Below are 19,039 nucleotides of genomic sequence, written 5' to 3'. Positions count from 1 at the left end.
TGGAAGGCCCTCAGAGTCACCAGGGCGGGGCCTTAGTGCTGGGTGTGAAAGCACCGTCGTCGTCACAGTGCCTTCTGGTACCTAGAGCCCCTCCTTGCCTACATCCAGCCTCTGGACTCCACGAGGCCCCGAGGCTCCTGGAGGTCGTGGGTGTGGTACCGGTGGTTTGTAGGCAGTGAGGTAGAGGGGAGGCCGGTGCCCATAAGTCTTTGTCTTCAAGTCTTTGTCTTCTCGTACCTGCAGCCCTGCGTTTCAGAGCCTTTCTTCCTGCCACGCTCATGATGGGGGATGGGCAGGCTCAGGGGACTGGCCAGGTAGTGATTCCTCTCCTCTGTTTGGCAGGAACTCAAAGTGAAAGGTCCCAAGGACTCCAAGGACAGCCACACGTCAGTCACTATGGAAGGTACCTTGGGGGACGGGCTGGATGGCAGTCACCTTCTTTTGTCTGGCTTTGTGGACTGTGGTGCCCTGTTTGTGTGAGCGTGTGTACGTTGGTGTGTCAGTGTGTGTGAGCGCGTGCACGCGAAGAATCAGCCTCTGTCCCCAGGCAGCCAGCCAGCTACAAACGTGCTCCTTCTGAGGATGCCAGCGGGCAGCTAGCTCCCCTCCTCCTCCCTCCTCCCATTTCTACAGGCTCACGAGCTGTGCCGTGAGCGCCCCTCTCCTCCCCTCCCCTCCCTTTCCCTCCCCTCCCCTTCCCTCCCTTCCCTTTCTCCCCTCCCCTCCGCTCCCCTTCTCTTCCTTCCCCTCCCCCTTGCGAGAGGAGCACTCGGAAGCAGTGGCTTGGTTCTGGAGGCTGTGCAGCAGCAGCCGGCAAAGGTGGCTGAGTGGCTGGGCTGCTGATGGGAGCCAGGGAGCGATGGCCACATGCTCCTGCTGCCGGGATAGAGGCTGCCATGGAAATTCTCCTCATCGTTCGCTTCTGCTGTAACTGCACCTATGGTAACCCAGACCCCCTCTCATGGGAGGTGGTGTATCTTCCCACCTCTGGGGGCTAGTTGGAGTGGGCTAAAATGTGGCCGGCGAGGTTTGGGGGGCAGCAGGGAAGGGAGGGGAAGCAAGTGGCTGGATCTGCATTTACCCCATTCCGGCCAGCTTCCAGCCTGGAGTTGAGGTCTGAGGGCCACTCAGGGCAGCGTGCCTTAGAAATGGAAGGACCAGGCTAGAAGGGTCCTGGTACCCATGGAGGATCTGTGTGAAATTGGTGGCTTAGCTTGACGGGTTGTGGGCAACTTCCTGGAGAGGCTGTTAAGGACAGAAGTGACAAGACCTTACCTGGCAGGTGTGGCACCCTGGGCCGGAGAGGGGTCAGCAGGGGCCAGTCGGAGTAACAGATGGTCGGGACAGCAGTGCCTGGGACCGGGAGGGCGCCAGCCCATGCTAGAGGGAGAAGTTGGGAATTTCTTTGTTTCCAGAGGGGCGGAGGTTGAGCAGCCAGGGTATTGTGTGCTCAGAGTGCACATGCTGCCTTGGAGACCGGTTCTCAGTACGGCGGTGACGCGGTGAGAACTGGATCCGGTGGGGAGAGCAGGAAGGAATTGGGCTCCTCTGATGGAGGGTTGTTTCTAGCCACTGGAGAGCCTTGAGCTGAGGTCTCGGCTAAAGCACAGAAGGTAACCGAATGCTTGTGGGAGAGGGGGGCGTGGCAGTCTGCTGCTTCCTGAAGGTCACACACCCACCATGCAATGGAAGGGATCAGAGCATCCCCTTTGCAGCTCCCTTAGCGAGGAGGTCCTGGGACAGGCACAGGCTGTCAGCCAGGCTTTTGCTCCCAGGAGGCTATACCAGGCCTAGGCAAGGAGGTAACCAGAAGCCCATGGGCCCTGCTCTCTGAGGCAAGAAGTGTCTCAGGGATGACCCAAGCTGCTTTTGGCAGGGATGTGGGACTCAAGTGTTGCCTCTGGGCCCCTGTGTGTTGGAGTGGCAGACAGCTGGCCCTAGCTCTTCCTGTTAGGCCCCGTTTCTTCCCTCCCACCAGGCGTTTTGTCTTTGCACCCTTCCCAATCACTTTGCTTTCATATCTCCGTGGTAACCCAGAGCTTTTTGTCAAAGGCTGAATGGAGGAGGGTGGCAGTTTGCTGGAGAAAAGACGATGAAGTTCTCTGGGCTCTTTCTCTGAGGCCATTGTTGTCCCCTCACCTTCTCAGGCTGTCCTGTGTCGAAGACTGCTCATGATGGAAGTAACCCCTGAGGTAGCCCCTCTCCAGCTGCCCCAGCAGGACAGCTGCGGGAAGTCTAGTCACCTGCCAGAAGCCGCCCTGTGCCCCTGCCCCTCAGCTCAGGTTCTGACAGGCTGGGGACAAGGGGAATGAGCTGGACTTGAAATAGCCCGTTCCAGGATCAGAGGGGAGATGCTGTTTGGTCTGGCCCTGGAGTTGGTCAGGTCTCAACCCTGCCTGCCTAAAAAGAAGGATTCTGCCCTTTGCTCCCTCTTCCCTCCCAAAAGGGAAGCTTAGTCTTAGAGGAACAGGACTGGGACCTGGATTTCAGGGTTTCTTTGGTCCCTGTGATGCTTTTTTTGAAGTCAACTTCAAAGTGAGGAATGGAAAGTGAATAAGCCTGACTGACCTCACTGTGTAGAATCTTCGCAGCCCCTCCCAGGGATGCTGGCTTTGGGGGGTTCTATGGAGACTGTGCAACTTGGGGTTCACTCTGGAGTTGTCTGCCTTAATGGTTATTTGCTGAGTGCCCCCTCTCTGCAGGCTTTCATGCTGTTGGGGATGCGAAGGGAGGGCATGTGTGACCCAGACCCCTATGGAGAGGGCTCACCTTGGCAACACGAGAAGCCAGCTCGCCCACTCCTTCCTGGTGAATCTTTCTAAGAGTTCTCCCGAGGGTCACTGAGCTTTTGCAGGTGCTACCCTCCCCTATGGAAGAAACCAAAAAAAAAAAAAAAAAAAAGGAGCATGGGTAGACCTAAATTCAAAATCCAGCGACCACTTATAGCAAGTTATAGAATTTATCTGTGCCTTAGAGAAGTTTCCTCATCTGTGAAATGGGGCTAGTGAGAATTGCTTCCCATTTGAATAAAAGGAAACAATGCATGTAAAACAGTGCTGTTACGAAAGAGACACAGAGTAAGTACCTGGCAGACTAAAGAGAGGCCAGCTTGCTCGAGTCAGTGGTCTGACTTGTAGGCACTGAGAATGGAGAAGTATTGTTTGCAAAAGATCTGGTCAGGGAAGACTCCCGGGAGAATGGGGAGAGACAGGCATTACAACTTGGTGACCGGTGTCTGCCCTGGGAACATGAACAGCATGGTGAGGAGTGAGGAGAGTGGAAGAAGCAGGGCAGGAAGCAGGCCCCCTGCTTCCTGGAACAGGTAGAACAGGTGAAGGGGGAAAGGTGGGCTCTTGCATTCTCAGGAGAAGCAAGCGTGCAGGGGATGTGGGGAGCACAAACATCAGGTGGCTCTTCCTGCCCTGGTTCCTTCCGTATCTGACTGTGTCCCCAGGGCCCTCTCCTCCTTGCACTTCCCTCTCCTCTCACTTCCTCCCAGCTGCCTTCTCCCCAACCTGGGGCTGAGACACAGGACTCATTCCACAGCCCCCATCAGGTAGACTCTTGAGGTGACTGCAGGCATATTAATAACCCCTCTGAAACCCAACCCACCATTTGTGCAGACCTCTAAGCTTAGTCAGGGACCTCTTCCTTCTGGGACCCGAGAGAGGGACAGAGGGAGCTGACACTGCAGTATCAGCTTTCCCAGAGCTGGAACTCAAGGGCCCATCCTGGCGGGTGTCTGCTGAACTCGCACTTTCTCTTGGGTCTCTGGGGTTCTTGGGTATGGTTTCCCCCCTAAGATGAGCTAAGCCACAGGTGGATACTCCAAACAGCCTCAGAACTGGCACCCCCCCCCCGCCCCGGACTGATAACTGGCCTCTACTCTCACCATCCCAGGATACCCCAAGCTTGGTCCTGTCCATTCTGGCTCCCGTAGCCCGTGGGGAGGGAGTGCTACCAATAAGTCATGGGAAGTATTTTCGCAGAAATCAGTGGTTTTCAATCATTCCCACATGTCAGAATCAGCAAAGGAGCTTTTTAAAAATGCCGATGCCCAGGTTCCACCCAGCAGACCTTGGGATTTAATTGGGGTGAGAGGAGGGAGGCAGGAAGCTGTATTTTTATTTTTTTATTTGTTTAAAGAAGGGCGCAGCTCACAGTGGCCCATGCGGGATTGAACCAGCAACCTTGGTGTTATTAGCACCACGCTCTAACCAACTGAACTGGCCACACAGCCCCACCCCCGACCCCCCACCCCAGTGTATCTTTTAAGAGCTCCCCCAGTGTTTCTAATGGGCAGCCAAGCAAAGACTGCAGATAAGCCTCTGCACCACTGCGACTGCGTCTTCTCCATAGAGAGCAGATTGTTCCCGAAGTGTCTGCTTAGTATTTATATTTAGGGCTTTGGGGGCCTCTTGGGTCTGGGAGCTGGCTAGGGCATGAGAGTCAGCTCTGAGGCCTGTTACAACCTGGTCCTACTGGACACCCTCTCAGACCAGCATCCTGCCTCTTATTGGTCCTGTGGCAGGAGGAGAGAGGTCACGACCTCATGGTCAGCGGCATCCAGGGGCAGGACTGACACTGAACCACCCGTGTCGGAAGAGGCAGGACACAGCTGCCTACAGGCAGCTTCATTTGGAAGTGTTGGTAGGCCAGCTGCCACTTCCACCTGTCCCTGTGGAATCCCAACTGCCCTCATTTGATGTACTGGTCACCAAGGGGTGTGGTGAACGGGGGCCCTGCTGAGCTAGCATTTCCCCAGTCTCTTTGGGGCTTCCACAGGCCCCACCTGAATTCCTTCAGGAAATCTTTGTCCCCTCAGCTCTCCCTTGCTTGAGAGCAGAGCCTTTCTGTGGCGAGCTAGCCTGCCTCCCTCGGCCTGTCCTATTTTGTGGGTTTGAGGGTGTGGAGAGGAGTCTTCTGGAGAGGAGGCTGACTCGGGGGTCAAAGTGAAGCCTGCCATTCCCCGCTGGGGGTGCCAGGCCTTGGACCAGAGGAGCATGAGAGTGAGCGGGCCTAGGGGAGCTGCCCTCCCGAGAAAAACAGAGTGTCTCCCTGCCACATTCTGGGGCCCCAGGGGTGACGCAGAGTGTGCTGGAGCTCTGCAGGGTAAGGCAGGGCGGCGGTAGCTGTGCGATTCAGGGTTGGGGATACAGAGGAGCTTCTGCGTCGGGTCAGGCCAGGACAGGCCTGGGGACAGCCCTGGAAGAAATCAGATGTGGTGGGAGACAAGCTAAGGAGGCAGGAGAAAGGAGGCCGGCTGTCAGGGCTGCGAGCGCATCTGCTTGTGTTGTCTGGCCCACCCTGGGGTGAGAATGGAGGTGCATGTTGCTGTGGAACCCGCTTGTGGGTGGGTGTCCTGCAAGTGGGTCTTCGAGGGGAGTGAAGAGGGTCGGGGGGCGAGGCTGGTCCGTAAGGTCTCACGCTTCTCCTGTCTTGTCACCTGTCCTGTCTCCCCGCCTTCCCCACCAGCTCTGCTCTACAAGCCAATTGACCGAGTCACCAGAAGTACCCTGGTCCTGCATGTGAGTGTCAGCCCCTGACTGTCCCAGGACGGGTCCGCAGTTCCGTGGGAGACCGAGCCCGGGGTGGGCAGGTGCTGGAGTCAGAGAGCAGCCCATTAGGAGAACCGGGCAGAGGGTCCCTGGGCCCCACCCGGGCCTGCCTGCTCTGTAGTAACCATGCCAAGGGGGCCATGGCCTCAGTGTGACTGCGCTACGGAGCTTGACCTTTGGCCAAACACTCCCTAGGAGGCCTGCACTTCCTGCCTCCTACCCCTTGTCTAACAATCCCCAATGTCCTTAGAGCAGCTTCGGGTGGTGAGAGGAGTGTCTCTCCCAGCTGCTCAGTGAGATGAGACTCCACCTGGCTGTCTCCCACCCCAGCGGGGAGAGTCATGACTGTAGTGGAGATAAAGGGGAACCACTGCCTTCACCCCTGCTGTGCTGACCCTGATTTTTAGTTCAGATTTTGCAGGCACGACCTGATGGGAGTGTGGATCCCCCTCAGAACTCTCATAGTGAGACCTGAGTGCTCCCCACTGTCTTCTCATTGAGCCCCAGAGCGACTCCCCTCAACTCACCACCCCAACCCTTCCCAGGACCTGCTGAAGCACACACCTGTGGACCACCCAGACTACCCGCTGCTACAGGACGCCCTCCGCATCTCCCAGAACTTCCTGTCCAGCATCAATGAGGACATTGACCCCCGCCGGACTGCGGTCACAACCCCCAAGGGGGAGGTGAGCTCAGGACCCAGCGCAGCCTCACCCCCAGGCTGAAGGGGGCACCGCGTACCCGGTGCACCGTCCCTGCTCTGCTCCACTCCCGGGCACCACCGCTCTGTGCCTCTCCAGCCCTGATGCCTCATTCCCATCCTGGGAGAGGCCTCCAGGCCCTGGGCTGACAGCTTCAAGTCCAGTGTCTCATTAATCTTCACAGTAGTTCACTGAGGCAGAAGAGGACACTGAGGCCCAGAGAGTCTCCCCAGGTCTGGCACAAGGTCTCTTGGCCGTACGTGTCCGACTGGATTCTTTAGCTGGGGTTATCTCTCTGCAAGCTCCATGCACTGTTCCCCACACTGGGGACTTAGGAGCCCTGGCTGTCTCATTCTGGAATGCAAGCAACACCCTCCGGGCAGTATGATGCCCTGGGGGGCCCCTGGAACATAATGGTTCTGTCTGAGGGAGCTCGGAGCGTCGGAGAGAGCGGGAGCTCTGAGCTACCCCTGATTAACCAGTATGAGCAGGTGGGAGGCGCTAGGGAGTGAGCCCCCCAACAGGAAAGGCTGGCAGGAGAGGTGGTTTATGTGGCCACACTGCTGGAACGTCCCAGGTGGGCTCCTACATGTAGTACAGCAGCTCCTGTTCCCTGGGGGCCCTTCTTGGTAGAAGGGTGGGGGTGCCTCAGTGAAGAGAAGCAATTTGAAGCTGGCTAGCCCACATACAGTGCTTCCTCTCCGAGGGAGCTAATTAAGTGGTGTCTAGGAATGCAGCCTGGCTGGGTTTATGCTCCTCTGTTACCTTTACGAGTCTCCAGTGTCACCTGGGGAGGGAAGTGACGAGGGTGACGGATGGGCACAGAGAGTTGTCCCTGCCTGCAGCTGCCAGCCCTGGTTTGCAAACCCTGGAGTGTTACTAGTTTGTTTGACCCGGGGATATCTGAAAGATTTCCAGAGGGCTTAGAGCACGATCAGTTTCAGATCGTTTTCATTGTATACACTCAGCATGCTCCCCTACATATTGTAGCGTAGGCGGTCACATGAGGAATAATACAGGGAAGGATGGGACAGCTTGTGACAGCCCCAAGGAGCCTGTTGCCCCTGAGGGTGGAATTGTGCAGGGAAGAATTGTGGAAGTTCTGCCTGGAATAGTGCTCTTGACCATCCAGCACCCAGGTTAGAGATGGCTGCAGGTTCCCCAGAACACTGACACAGCCCCATAGAGGGTAGCGCAGGGCCTCCCATCCTCCTGGGGGTGGCTGAAGAATCTTCTCAAGAGGTAGAGCAGCATCAACAGGCCTGGGTGGGTCTGCAGGTAAAGTTGAACTAAAACTAGATCAACTTCTTAGGATTAGGAGGAGGTTATAGGGTGGTGGTTGGGGTGGGGAATGTTTATGTCCTAAGATAGAGGAACTGAGTCATCCTGAACTAGGGTCCATCCAGGTGGGAGCTGTTGAGAGCTGTGGAAATGTGTAAAGTTACCATTTGTTGGTCACATATGATGTGCTGTCTTACATACACCATTTTGATGATCCTTCCTTATGGGCAGGCATTATCCCCATTTTACAGATGGTGAAACGGAGACTCAGAGAGGTCAGGGAACTTGCCCAAGATCACAGTTGGGAAGTGGCAGAATCTGTATTCAAGCCCATGTCCATCTGACTCAAAGCCAGTGCTCTTAACCGCCAGACATTATGGCCCCTCCCTGCAGCCTCTCCCTCCCCCCCCCATGGATGTGTCCCCAGTGCAGGCTGGGCCCTGGGCTGAGTGGCCCTGAGCAGGCGGGGTGGGTGTGCCATCTCCCTCAGACGCGGCAGCTGGTGAAGGATGGCTTCTTGGTGGAAGTGTCGGAGGGCTCCCGGAAGCTGCGGCACGTCTTCCTCTTTACAGATGTCCTACTGTGCGCCAAGCTAAAGAAGACATCCGCAGGGTGAGTGCGTAAGTGCCGAAGTCAAGGTGGAGGGGAACTAGGTCCTGCTCCCTATGGAACCCCACAGCAACCTGGGGTAGTCTGCATTTCTATTCCTTTTTAAAAACGTATTCATTAATTTTATTTTGCTACATAGCCGTTTTCCAAAAATAAATACTCATGTTTTTAATTATAAAGATAATATAACCAAATTAGAGACCAAAAACCCGTCACTCACCCGAGCATAAGTATCAGTCTCCTGCTGCTATATTTCCTTCCAGTTTTTTTTTTTTAATGTTCTTATGTTTTTTTCATCTACTTGTAATCAGAGTGAATACCCAATTTGGGGCTCTGCTTTTTCCATTTCACGTCATAAGCATTTTCCCTGTTGCTGCCTAATCTTCATAACCATCATTTTACTTTCCCTCATGATGTTACAAGTGGATATGCCATAATTTACTTAAGCATTCTCCTTTTATTAGGCATCTCTGCATTTTTTGCTAACCGCAAGTCTGTGAATAGTCATTAAAACTGCGGTTACCATTTATTGAGTGCTTCTGCCATGCCAGGTGCCATGACAGATGTTTTGAATATATTATTTCTAATCTTCCCAACAACTTGATAAAGAAGGTATTATTATCCTCGTCTCACAGATGAGAGCAAAGACTTAGAAAAGTTCAGTAAGTTGCCCAAGGACAACCACCTAGAAGAGGAGGAGATGGGATTTGAACCTTAATCTGATTTGAAAACATCTTTTCACTTCCCTCTATATATTTACTGTTATGGGTCTGCTCTGTGCGATGAGCAGAAAGGGTTATTCAGCATTCATCCCACATTCTTCCACCTACTGTGTGCCAAGTACACTCGCTGACAGTCCAGGGGACACAAGCCCTATGGTCACTGCAATGCTGAAAGGCCAGGATGAGAGGTGCAAACCTGATCCTGGGGGAAGTGAGAGGAGGAGAGCTTATCATGAGCGTCAATAAAGGGGATGACTCTCTGGAATTAGATTTGAGATAATTCTAAAGCAGAGATAGCAATCATAAGCTATGTTCAGTCCTTTGCCCGGGGCAGACATTACTAATAAACCACAGCACTATTTCCCCACTAGGCTGGAATGCGGTTTTATAATCCTCAACCTAGTACTCCATCTGACCTCTGTTGATCAGAGTTGGCATTCAAAATAACATTTGTATTTCATCTTTAGTGTAAAGGATAACGAATATGAATTAAGTATAGATAAGACTGAAAGGGAGGAGAAAGGATGGGATGGGGAATAGGAAAGTGTGAGCACATTCTTGCTCCTATCCTAGAGGTCTGGGATGTTTAAAAACACCAGTCATATGGGACCAGAAGACTGACAAGGCCAAGGTCCAGATGCCTCACTGCCATTATTCCACGTGTGTGTTTCCTGATTGGGCGGGCTCCTCAAGGACAAGGGATCATTCTTACCTGTCACCTGTTCTCAGTAAAATCTTTCAGGTGGTTTTTATAGTTCTAGCAGTTCAGGCTTAAAGAGCCAAGTTCCTTTTGGCTCATGTCTTCCTCTGGCTTGTTTGCAGGAAGCACCAGCAATATGACTGCAAATGGTACATCCCCCTGGCTGACCTCGTGTTTCCGTCTCCCGAGGAGTCTGAGGCCAGCCCCCATGTGCACCCCTTCCCAGACCATGAGCTGGAAGACATGAAAATGAAGATCTCCGCCCTCAAGAGTGAAATCCAGAAGGAGGTGAGCAGAGCCTGGCATCTGAGCTGGGACAGGGAAGTTGGCTGTTTTTTATTGGGGCCCTTTGAACTGGGTGTATCAGAGAGATGGAGGAGCTGGGAGCCTGATAAGGAGAGAAGATGGAAGAGTGGAGGCTTCGAGCATACACATGCTTAGGGAAAGATTTCGACTGTGGCAAATGGAGGGTGAGGAAAGGAGTCAGTGCTCAGAATTTAGTAGGCTTAATTATGGGAAATTCCCTGGAGAACAGTATATGTCCAACACTGCAGAAAAGGGAAGCAAGAAAAGAAGGCCTTCTTAAGGAAAAGTGGGATATGTCCAAGAGAAAGGACCTGAGTGGCCTCTCAGAAACTGACAGATCAAGTGGGCAAATAATTAAGGAGAGAGGGGCCTTGAATATGACAATTAACACATTTGATCTAAAAATGCACAGAAGCTTGTGCCTTGAGAGAGAATTGAGATTCTTATCAAACTCATGTGAAATGTTCACAAACATTAAACATGCATTAGGCTGCAAAGGCAATCTCAAATTTAAAAAAAAAAAAAAAGTCGATAGCATACTACACATGTTCACAGGCCACAATGCAGTAAAATTAGAAATCAACAACTAGAATATAGTTAAGTATATGCCTGGAAAGTTAAAACCTTCAGGGTAAAGAAATCAAAATGAAAACTGCAGACTCTTTATAACTGCATGAAAAATGAGAGCACTACATATCAAAACCTATGGGTTATAGCCAAAGTGCTATTTAGAGGAAAATGTCTAGCCTTAAATTCATATATTTAAAAACAGTGGCTAGAAGAAAGCATGCGGGAGGAAGCTTCCCCATGAATGGCGGGAAGGGCATGGAGGAGCTTTGTTGGTTGGCCTGGTCTCTTCCTCACCCATCCAGGCTTGGCTTAGACCTCAGCTCCCCTGGGGAACCTTCCCTAATGTCCACTCACCACAGTCTGGGCAGGTGCCCTGCTTCCTGATTCCTGATGTTTGCCATTTTGCTTTATTGGTGCTGAATTATAATTCCACGGTCAGCTTTCTCCGTTCTCCACTAGGATTTGAACTCTAGTGAGGGGCAGTTTTATTTAGTTCTATGTCCCTAGCACTTGGCATGTAATAAATAGATGCTTTGTAAACAATTGTTGAGGAACAACAGGGCCAGATGGCCTCTATGTCCCTAGCACTTGGCACATAATAAATAGGTGCTTTGTAAACAATTGTTGAGGAATAATGACCAGATGGCCTCTAAGGATCTTTTTAACTCCGACATCTCTCCTTGAACAAGGGAGAGGAAGATCACAGTAGTAACCCCAGGGTGTTTGGGACTGAGGATCAGACTGGGGGTGTACCTGCCCAGGGGGAGCAACCTGACCAGCACCGGTGTCCTCCTCCTGAATGGCTGGGCCTCATGGAGCCGGGGTCCCCCTCTGGCTCTGCCCAGCATCCCCACTCCAGGGGCATCTTGCATGGATGTTTCTTACCTGGTCCTGGGAGCCGGCAGGCTTCGTGCCTCCCTCCTGCCCCTGGTGTGCAGACGTGGCTTTCCGCTCCGTCAAATCAATGCTTACTGAGCACCGGGGTATACAGATGCCTCAGGGAGTTCCTTGTCCAGTGGAGAAGGCAGACGGGCCCATCACTGACCACAGTGTGTGGGACATGTGACGAGAATCACTGGAGAGACACAACAGTGACATTCTCTGAATCACAGAAGAAGCAGCGATTTACTTTTTTAATAACATTTTTTAAAAATTTATCGGGGTGACCATTGTTAGTGAAAACACACAGATTTCAGGTGTACAATTCTGTATTACATAACATTTTTTTAAACATAATTGTTTTTTCTAATCACCAGTGTAACCCTGGCTTGTTATAATAAGAAAAGCGTACAATACCCAAGTGTATAGAATAAAACTGATCATCGCCCACCCCCCTGTCAACCCTTTGAGGTGTATTCTTCTAGACTCTTCTTTGCTAACCCTGGCGGGTGCGTGTGTGTGTGTGTGTGTAGGTCAGTGAGATTAGACTACACATGCTGTTTTGCAATTGGAGCTTTTCACTTAACGGTACACCTTAGAGCTCTTTGGATCTGTCCGGTTCTTTATACAGCTGCTTCCTATTCTGTGGCTTGACTGCACAGCCCCAGATGGGGGTATTTAGATTGTTTCTGGTTCTTTACTCTTCATAGGCAAGTCTACAGTAAATAGCACCACACTCATATTTCTTCTTTCTGGTAGATTCCCTGCGAGTGAGATGTCTGGGAAAAGGGTTCGTGCATTTAATTGCCAGGCTTACCTCTGAAAAGGTTGTATCCAGTTATATTCCCACCAGCAGTGTGTGAGTCACTAATGCCCCACATTGTCACCACTGTGACACCACAACAGTCAGCCACTGTTATAATTTTGCCTGTCTAGTGGGTAAATAATGCTGCCGAAATGAATTCCAGCTGTGGAGTTTAGGGATGGTGTTGGAACCGAGACTTAAGCATAACAGCAGTTAATAAAAGGGAAGGGGTCCTTTATAAAATATAAACTTGGAAACTTGGAGAAGGGGACACTGACCGAGAGGGAATGGCTTGTTAGAGAACAGGGACTGATCCCATGAGGCTGAGGGAGGATGGCGGGATCGCAGGCAGGGCGTGGAGGTGGGGACCCAGCCTGGGGAGGCCCCAGGAGCCAGGCCAGGGGTTGGGGCTTCATGCTGAAAGGTGTCTCAGGTTTTTAAGCAGGGTGTCTTGGTGGTACCCAGGATTTAATTTGTAGACGGGACTGAGTGATGACAGGGAGAGGCTAATGCCACTGAAAGAAGGTTTTATTCCTTGTAGTCTCCTAGAGAAGGGGACACATGCCACACCATGTCGGACCACATGGGAAAGCCAGGTTTGGTCAGGAGGCAGAAGGAGCATGGGAAAGCGTGGCCCAGAGCTTGGATTGTGTTTTCCAAGAGAAAGGAGGGGAGGACGGGGAAACAGCTTAGGACTGGCTACTGTGGATAATGTCGGTGGGCTCTGGGCTATAGGGGCTGTCCCTAGAGTTTTGGCAACTGGCCCTGTGTGACTTAGGGCAGAAGTGTGTGTCAGAGTTAGATAAGGGAGGTGGTTGGAGATATGGCCTCAGGATTAGTTGGTTTGCATATGAAAGGTCCGCTCCCAAAGGAGTCTTTTACTATGTTTGGAATTAGCTTGCTGTGGGAGGGGCAGTTTTCTCCCTGGCCAATTAGCCCCATCCCCACACCCACCCCTATCCCCCAAGATATCAAAGCATCATAAAATATAGACAAAGAAAAAAAACCCTATTAGCACACAGGGGAAAGTTGTGCTTAGAGCCGCTAGGTTATAAGTGGAGTCTGAGTGCTGGAAACCATCTGTGCCCTCCATCCCCTGCAGAAAGCCAACAAAGGACAGAGCCGAGCCATTGAGCGCCTGAAAAAGAAGATGTTTGAGAATGAGTTCTTGCTGCTGCTCAATTCCCCCACAATCCCGTTTCGGATCCACAATCGGAATGGAAAGGTCAGGAGTGGTGGGACAGGAAAAGCCAGCCCCGTTCCTCTGTTGAGGGCTGCCCACTCTCTATGGCCTCTGGCCATGACCTGTGGAAATCAGGGACTCAGGCCCCCAATTCCCAAGAAGGCTGCCATGGCTCCAGCCCTGGATTCCTTCTCCCCACTGGTGTGGAGCCAGTGCCCTCTGCTGGCCATCAGTGGCACTGCCACTCCTGTCACTGGGCTTTCCAGGAAGGAGGCCCTCCTCCAGCTGCCTCCTTCTCCAAGCGTAGGGGTGCCTGGGTAAGAAGGAGCCTTATTGGAACCCCAGAATCTAGGAATGTGCTTGGCCTAACCGTGGTCACTCCATTGAATTGTCATCTCTCTTCAGAGCTACCTGTTCCTATTGTCCTCGGACTATGAGAGGTCAGAGTGGAGAGAAGCGATTCAGAAACTACAGAAGAAGGGTAAAGTCCTGCCCCACTCTACACTGCCCTGATAGGGTCCACAGCAACCATAGGCCTTTTGTATTTCCAAGCACTTTCATATCCAGTATCTCCTCTTCGGCCCTCAGTCACTCTATAAAGTGCCAGGGCAGGTGGCACGTAATTATGGATCAATTGAGGCCCAAAGAATTTAAGGGACTTATTTAAGGCATATAATAAATTTGCAAAAGGACTGGACCCAGAGCCCAGGGTTGTCCGTCTCCCTCTTACCCCCCCCCCCGCCCATCTCTTTCTCGCTGTCTCTCTCGCTCTCACTCATACATACATGAGTCTCTTCAGTGAGACTCTTCCATTCTTACCCCTGTGATAGCACCCATGCGAGTGTTTACAAGTCTCGCCCTCTCTGCCCATGACCAACTCTGCCCCTAGAGCTAAGCTTTTCCCTCTGCAATAGCCCCCAAAGAAGAGCAGCAGGTCCTAGTGGACCTGTGGTGACATTTCTTGCCTCCTCCTACAGATCTCCAGGCCTTCGTCCTGAGCTCAGTGGAGCTGCAGGTGCTCACGGGATCCTGTTTCAAACTTAGGACTGTACACAACATTCCTGTCACCAGCAATAAAGACGGTAAGATCTGAAACCTGAGGTTGCCCAATCAGCAGGTCCCATCGCCCAAGGTATCTGCAGGCCCTTCTACGAGGACCTAGCCAGACACTTGGCTGTACATGTCTGATCTCGGCATATCTGGGCTTGGATGACTCAGTTGCCAGATATACAAAGAACTGGAATAGGGTTGTCTGTTCTCCAGATGGCCCCAACCCCTCCGTGGCTCCCTCTGGCTTGAGAAGAATCTGGCCCCCTGCTGCCCTGGGATTGTGTTAATATGTTCATGAGGTAGTCAGAAATGGAAGCAAAAGACTGAAGCGTGGTCTGGGGAAAGGGTAGATGGATTAGAATAGGGTATGAGACATAAAGCCAGAAGTTTCCAGGGACCAGATCTTGGAAGGCTTTGAATGCCAAGCAAGGGAGTTTGTTCAAGCAGAGGAGCCTATGGGAGGTTTTTGAGCAGGGCAGAGCTGTGATCGGGCTTGGTAAGTGGCCTAGAGTGGGTGGAATCTGGCTGCCCGGAGGTGCTAGGAAGGGGTTTTGAAGGCAAGCTCTCCACTGATGGGGGTCATTTACCCCCTGTATCTCAAAGAGGAGGCAGAGCTGAACCCTCTCTTCCATTGGCACAGAGTGACGTATGTTGGTTGATTTTCACTTTGCAAGGCTGACCTGAGGAGGGCAGCCACGGGATAGCAGGATTCAGAGGGAGAGGGAAAGTATCCCTGGGGAATGGTATGAAATCCCAGGTCCAGGAGGGAAGATGTGGAATATCCTCCTAGGCTGAGTGCAGGGAGAAGAGATACCAGCTTCCATTCCAGGAACGGGGCTCTGGAAACGTCTTCCTCTGGCCACCAGGTGGCGCTGTGAGACCAAGTCTCAGGCTGTATCTCCTGCCCTTTCGGCCTCCCAGCCAGTCTGGGGTGAGGAGGGGACCCAGCAGAGGAGCCTCTCACCCCCACCCCCACCCTGGGGGCCTTTCTCTTGCAGACGATGAGTCTCCAGGACTCTATGGCTTCCTTCATGTCATCGTCCACTCTGCCAAGGGGTTTAAGCAGTCAGCCAGTAAGTACCCCTGACCACCAGCCCTAGGAAGAAACGGGGTGGGCCGTTGTTCGTCCTGTCAGAGAAACTCCCTGCGGACCCATTGACGGGGCCTCCCTCGGCCCCCCTGCTCTGCTCTGGTCTGCCCAGGCTGGGGCCCTGGCAGCTGCCTTGAGATATGGGGCATCCCCCCATGTGCCAGGAACCAGCTACTCTAGGTAGGGGCATCATCCCTGCCTTTTGTCTCCGTCTGCTCTTCCCCAGGCCCTCCCCCACCCGAGGTAGCTGAAATCCTGGACACAAACCTCATATCTACCGACTATAAGCTGTGTGATCTTGGGCAAGTCTCTAAACCTCTCCTAGCCTCAGCTTCTTTCGCCATAAAAAGCAATCACACTTGTTAGTATTGACCTAAGAGCAGGATTAAATAGCACCGAATGTGTAGTGCCAGCATACTGCCACACACATCTCCTTTTCTCCCTTCTTTATTACCACCTACTAAATCTGTGTAGCTTGTAGTGTTTCCCAAGCTACAGTTACCCTTTTTATCTGATTTTTCTCCCTGTAGGAATATGTGAGTCAGTTAGGTAGCTAATAATTTCTCCCCATTTGCCAGATGAGAAAACTGAGTCACAGAGAGACCAAAAGGACTTAACATGACACAGGATCAGAAACCCAGGGCTTCTGACTCCTCTCCTTAGCCAGCACCTTCCCACTCCCTTCTCTTCCTCAATGGCAGGGGAGGCCTGCCCTTTTCTTTCTCCTTGCAATGCACCAGGCAGAGATTGTGCCTTTCATTGACTTGTGTTTAATAAACATTTACTGTGAAGCCTGAGTTCCTGGGGTAAATCAGCCTCCCTCTCCCCAGGATAAACCATGGTTACAGCACCTGTCATACTGTTTTGTCACTTAAAATTGGCTTCTCCCACTGTGAGTTCTTAGATGGCAGGAACCATGTCTCCTTTATTCTTGGATGAATAGGAGTTCAGAAATGCTCAATGAAGTAGTGAATCTCCAGACCCTTACTGTGTGCCTGGTACCTTACAAGGTGCTGGAGAAAATTCAAAGGTGGCCCGTGTGTAGACAGTGCCTTGGCCTGGTCAAAGCCTTTTCGGTGTATTACCTGCTCTGATCCTCCACTGATACCCTTCTCATTTTATGCACAAAGAAGCTGAAGCCCCAGGGTTCAAGGGGGTCCCACAGGCAGGTCACACAAGTGGTGGAATCGAATCCATGTCTTCCGCCACCAAAGCCCACACTGTTCAGAGAGCAGCCGTATTTCTCTCAGTGTGGCCAGGACGCCCACACTCGTCACCAGGGCTGTGCTGCTCATGTACGCAGCTGCTTCTTGGACCCTCCCCAGACCCATGGAATCCCCTCCTGGGGAGCACTGCCCTGGAATATTCCTGGTTAGTAAACTCTGTAGGGCTGTTAGACCCACCCAAGTCTGAGGCCCACGGAGCCATCTCGCCGTGCCCAGATATCTCACCCTTCTCCCTGCTCCATGCTGGCTGGAATGGGCCTTAGGGAGCAGGCCCGTCTAAGTGGTTAAACATGGGGTGAGCTGCTATGAAATTTCCTTACCTCCAGAAAGTCTTCACCGCCTCCTTCCTCCAGCCCCCTGACCCGCTCACATGTTCCCTCTGACGCGAGGGGGTTCAGACTGTGAATCATCGTGTGGCTTCCTGTCCTAGTGAACTCATTCACCTGCACAGTCAGACCTACATTGTGGGCGCCATCATTGCTCTGGGCTCACACGTGAAAGCACTAAGGCAGAGAGCACACACCCAAATCCACACATGATGCCGGCCCTTCCCGCCCCTCCATCTCTCAGCCATGCAGACCCACAGTCTGATCTGCTACAGGCCAGGGGCTTTGTGCCTCTGGCATTATTCACCTGTTAATCAGCACCCACAGTCCTGTGGGCTCTGGTACCCAGTTACAGCTGCCCTATGTTGCACCCAGCTAGGGACCACCTGGGGCAGCTCCACTCTCCATTCTCACGAAGAACAGTCAGCTGGGCAACACCCGGGCCTGAGCTGTACGTCTACCCTCTGACCTCTGACTCCTGCTGCCTCAAAGCCACCCCCCGGCACACACCTGACAGCTCCCATGAGGGGGTTGGCGGGGACTGCCGGGTCCGAGCCCCAGAGGGAGTGGATGGATTTGCAGCGTCTCCTGGGGTGACCACCCAGTATGTGGCCCGGTCAGTTGGGTCTCAAGGGAGAGGGGAGAAGATTTTCAGCTTTAAAGGCCATGACGCAAGATGCAAACCCTAGGGAAAGCTCCCCCTCCCTCCAGCCCTCCACCATTCGATCACCTGAAGCCCTTGGCGGGGGGCGGGAGCTCCACACATTCACTGTGTGCCTACTATGTGCAAGCCCGGTTTTGGGTACCAAGGGTACACTGGTGACACTAAAGTAACAAGGCCGTGTGGTGCTGATATAGTGGAGGGAAGGGAGACAAGACACACACAGAAAAGGGAACTTATGTCTAAGTTAAGTGCTATGAAGAAAACAACAAACATAGCTTTTGGAAAGTGCGGGGCATTTTGGTTATCTCAGGGACTGTGGGTTACTCCAGCTTTCAGTCCACAAAAGCCAAATGCCCTGCAGAGACTCCTGCCTCAGATTCCAGTGACACCCTGTTGAGGGACCTGGGAGCGGTGGGGGAGGGGTGCTCTTCAGTCAGTGTGGTGGGTGAAGATGTGGCATGAGGCCTCAATGGTAAGGAGGCAGCCAGGCAAAGATTAGGGATGAAGGGACAGCAAAGGCCCTAAGCGGGGAGAGCTGGGCACGTTTGGGGAAGAGGCCAGCATTGCTGGAGGGGAGTGAGTGAGTTTGGAGGGGCAGCGCCAGGTACGAGGAGGGCAGAGAGGTAGGAAAGGCGGACCCCAGGGCCACGCTGTGGGGATTTGGGATGAGTGGATAGACGCATCCTTTCCCTCCTGAGTTCCTGGGCCTCGGCCCTCAATGTGTTTCTGCTCGTCTCCTCTGCAGACCTGTACTGCACCCTGGAAGTGGATTCCTTTGGCTATTTTGTCAGCAAAGCCAAAACCAGGGTATTTCGGGACACAACAGAGCCCAAGTGGGACGAGGTGAGTGGAGGGGGCTCATGTCTCCATAGGGACCCCTGAGCTTGTCACTGGCACGCCCACCCCACTCCCTGTGCTTGTCCTATTGGCTGGGATGGTTGGGCCAGCTCCGGTCCTCTCTGCCCTCCGCCCCTCCTCGTTTAGCTTCTGATCTCACGTCTGTGTCCAGACACGGGTTTCCGCTCAGGCCCCAGACTCCATTTCGTCAGTGATTTGGAGGCCCCTGAAACCCCAGAAAGTGAGGAAGTTCCCCCCTACCTTGTGATGTGGTCTCAGGGGCCCTTCTCACGTACTTCTCACCACCTGCCAGGCAATCATGTCTCCCAGCTTCAGGATGCTTGTTCCATCTTTCCCCAGGAGTTTGAGATTGAGCTGGAGGGCTCTCAGTCGCTGAGGATCCTGTGCTACGAGAAGTGCTACGACAAGACCAAGGTCAACAAGGACAACAATGAGATCGTGGACAAGATCATGGGCAAAGGGCAGATCCAGGTGAGGGTCCAGATGCAGCCAGGGCACCCAGCCGAGGCTT

General features: G+C 52.8%; 1 protein-coding gene across 5 annotated transcripts in view; it reads left to right on the top strand.

The window, feature by feature from the left end:
• Nucleotides 1–19,039, top strand: part of ABR (ABR activator of RhoGEF and GTPase) — a 172,245-nt gene that overhangs the window by 115,507 nt on the left and 37,699 nt on the right. For all 5 annotated transcript variants that reach the window (XM_081029805.1, XM_081029808.1, XM_081029807.1 and 2 more), the window contains 11 exons: nucleotides 343–403; nucleotides 5,476–5,528; nucleotides 6,104–6,244; nucleotides 8,031–8,152; nucleotides 9,694–9,859; nucleotides 13,234–13,356; nucleotides 13,720–13,795; nucleotides 14,292–14,396; nucleotides 15,363–15,437; nucleotides 18,416–18,513; nucleotides 18,868–18,999. In XM_081029805.1, the coding sequence (XP_080885931.1) occupies nucleotides 343–403; nucleotides 5,476–5,528; nucleotides 6,104–6,244; nucleotides 8,031–8,152; nucleotides 9,694–9,859; nucleotides 13,234–13,356; nucleotides 13,720–13,795; nucleotides 14,292–14,396; nucleotides 15,363–15,437; nucleotides 18,416–18,513; nucleotides 18,868–18,999 (1,152 nt within the window). The remainder of the gene's footprint in view (nucleotides 1–342; nucleotides 404–5,475; nucleotides 5,529–6,103; nucleotides 6,245–8,030; nucleotides 8,153–9,693; nucleotides 9,860–13,233; nucleotides 13,357–13,719; nucleotides 13,796–14,291; nucleotides 14,397–15,362; nucleotides 15,438–18,415; nucleotides 18,514–18,867; nucleotides 19,000–19,039) is intronic.

This window comes from Rhinolophus hipposideros, assembly GCF_964194185.1.
Source record: "Rhinolophus hipposideros genome assembly, chromosome: 20".
Taxonomy (NCBI): domain Eukaryota; kingdom Metazoa; phylum Chordata; class Mammalia; order Chiroptera; family Rhinolophidae; genus Rhinolophus; species Rhinolophus hipposideros.
The sequence above is the reverse complement of the archived record's forward strand: the minus strand, read 5'-3'. Positions and strand labels throughout refer to the sequence as shown.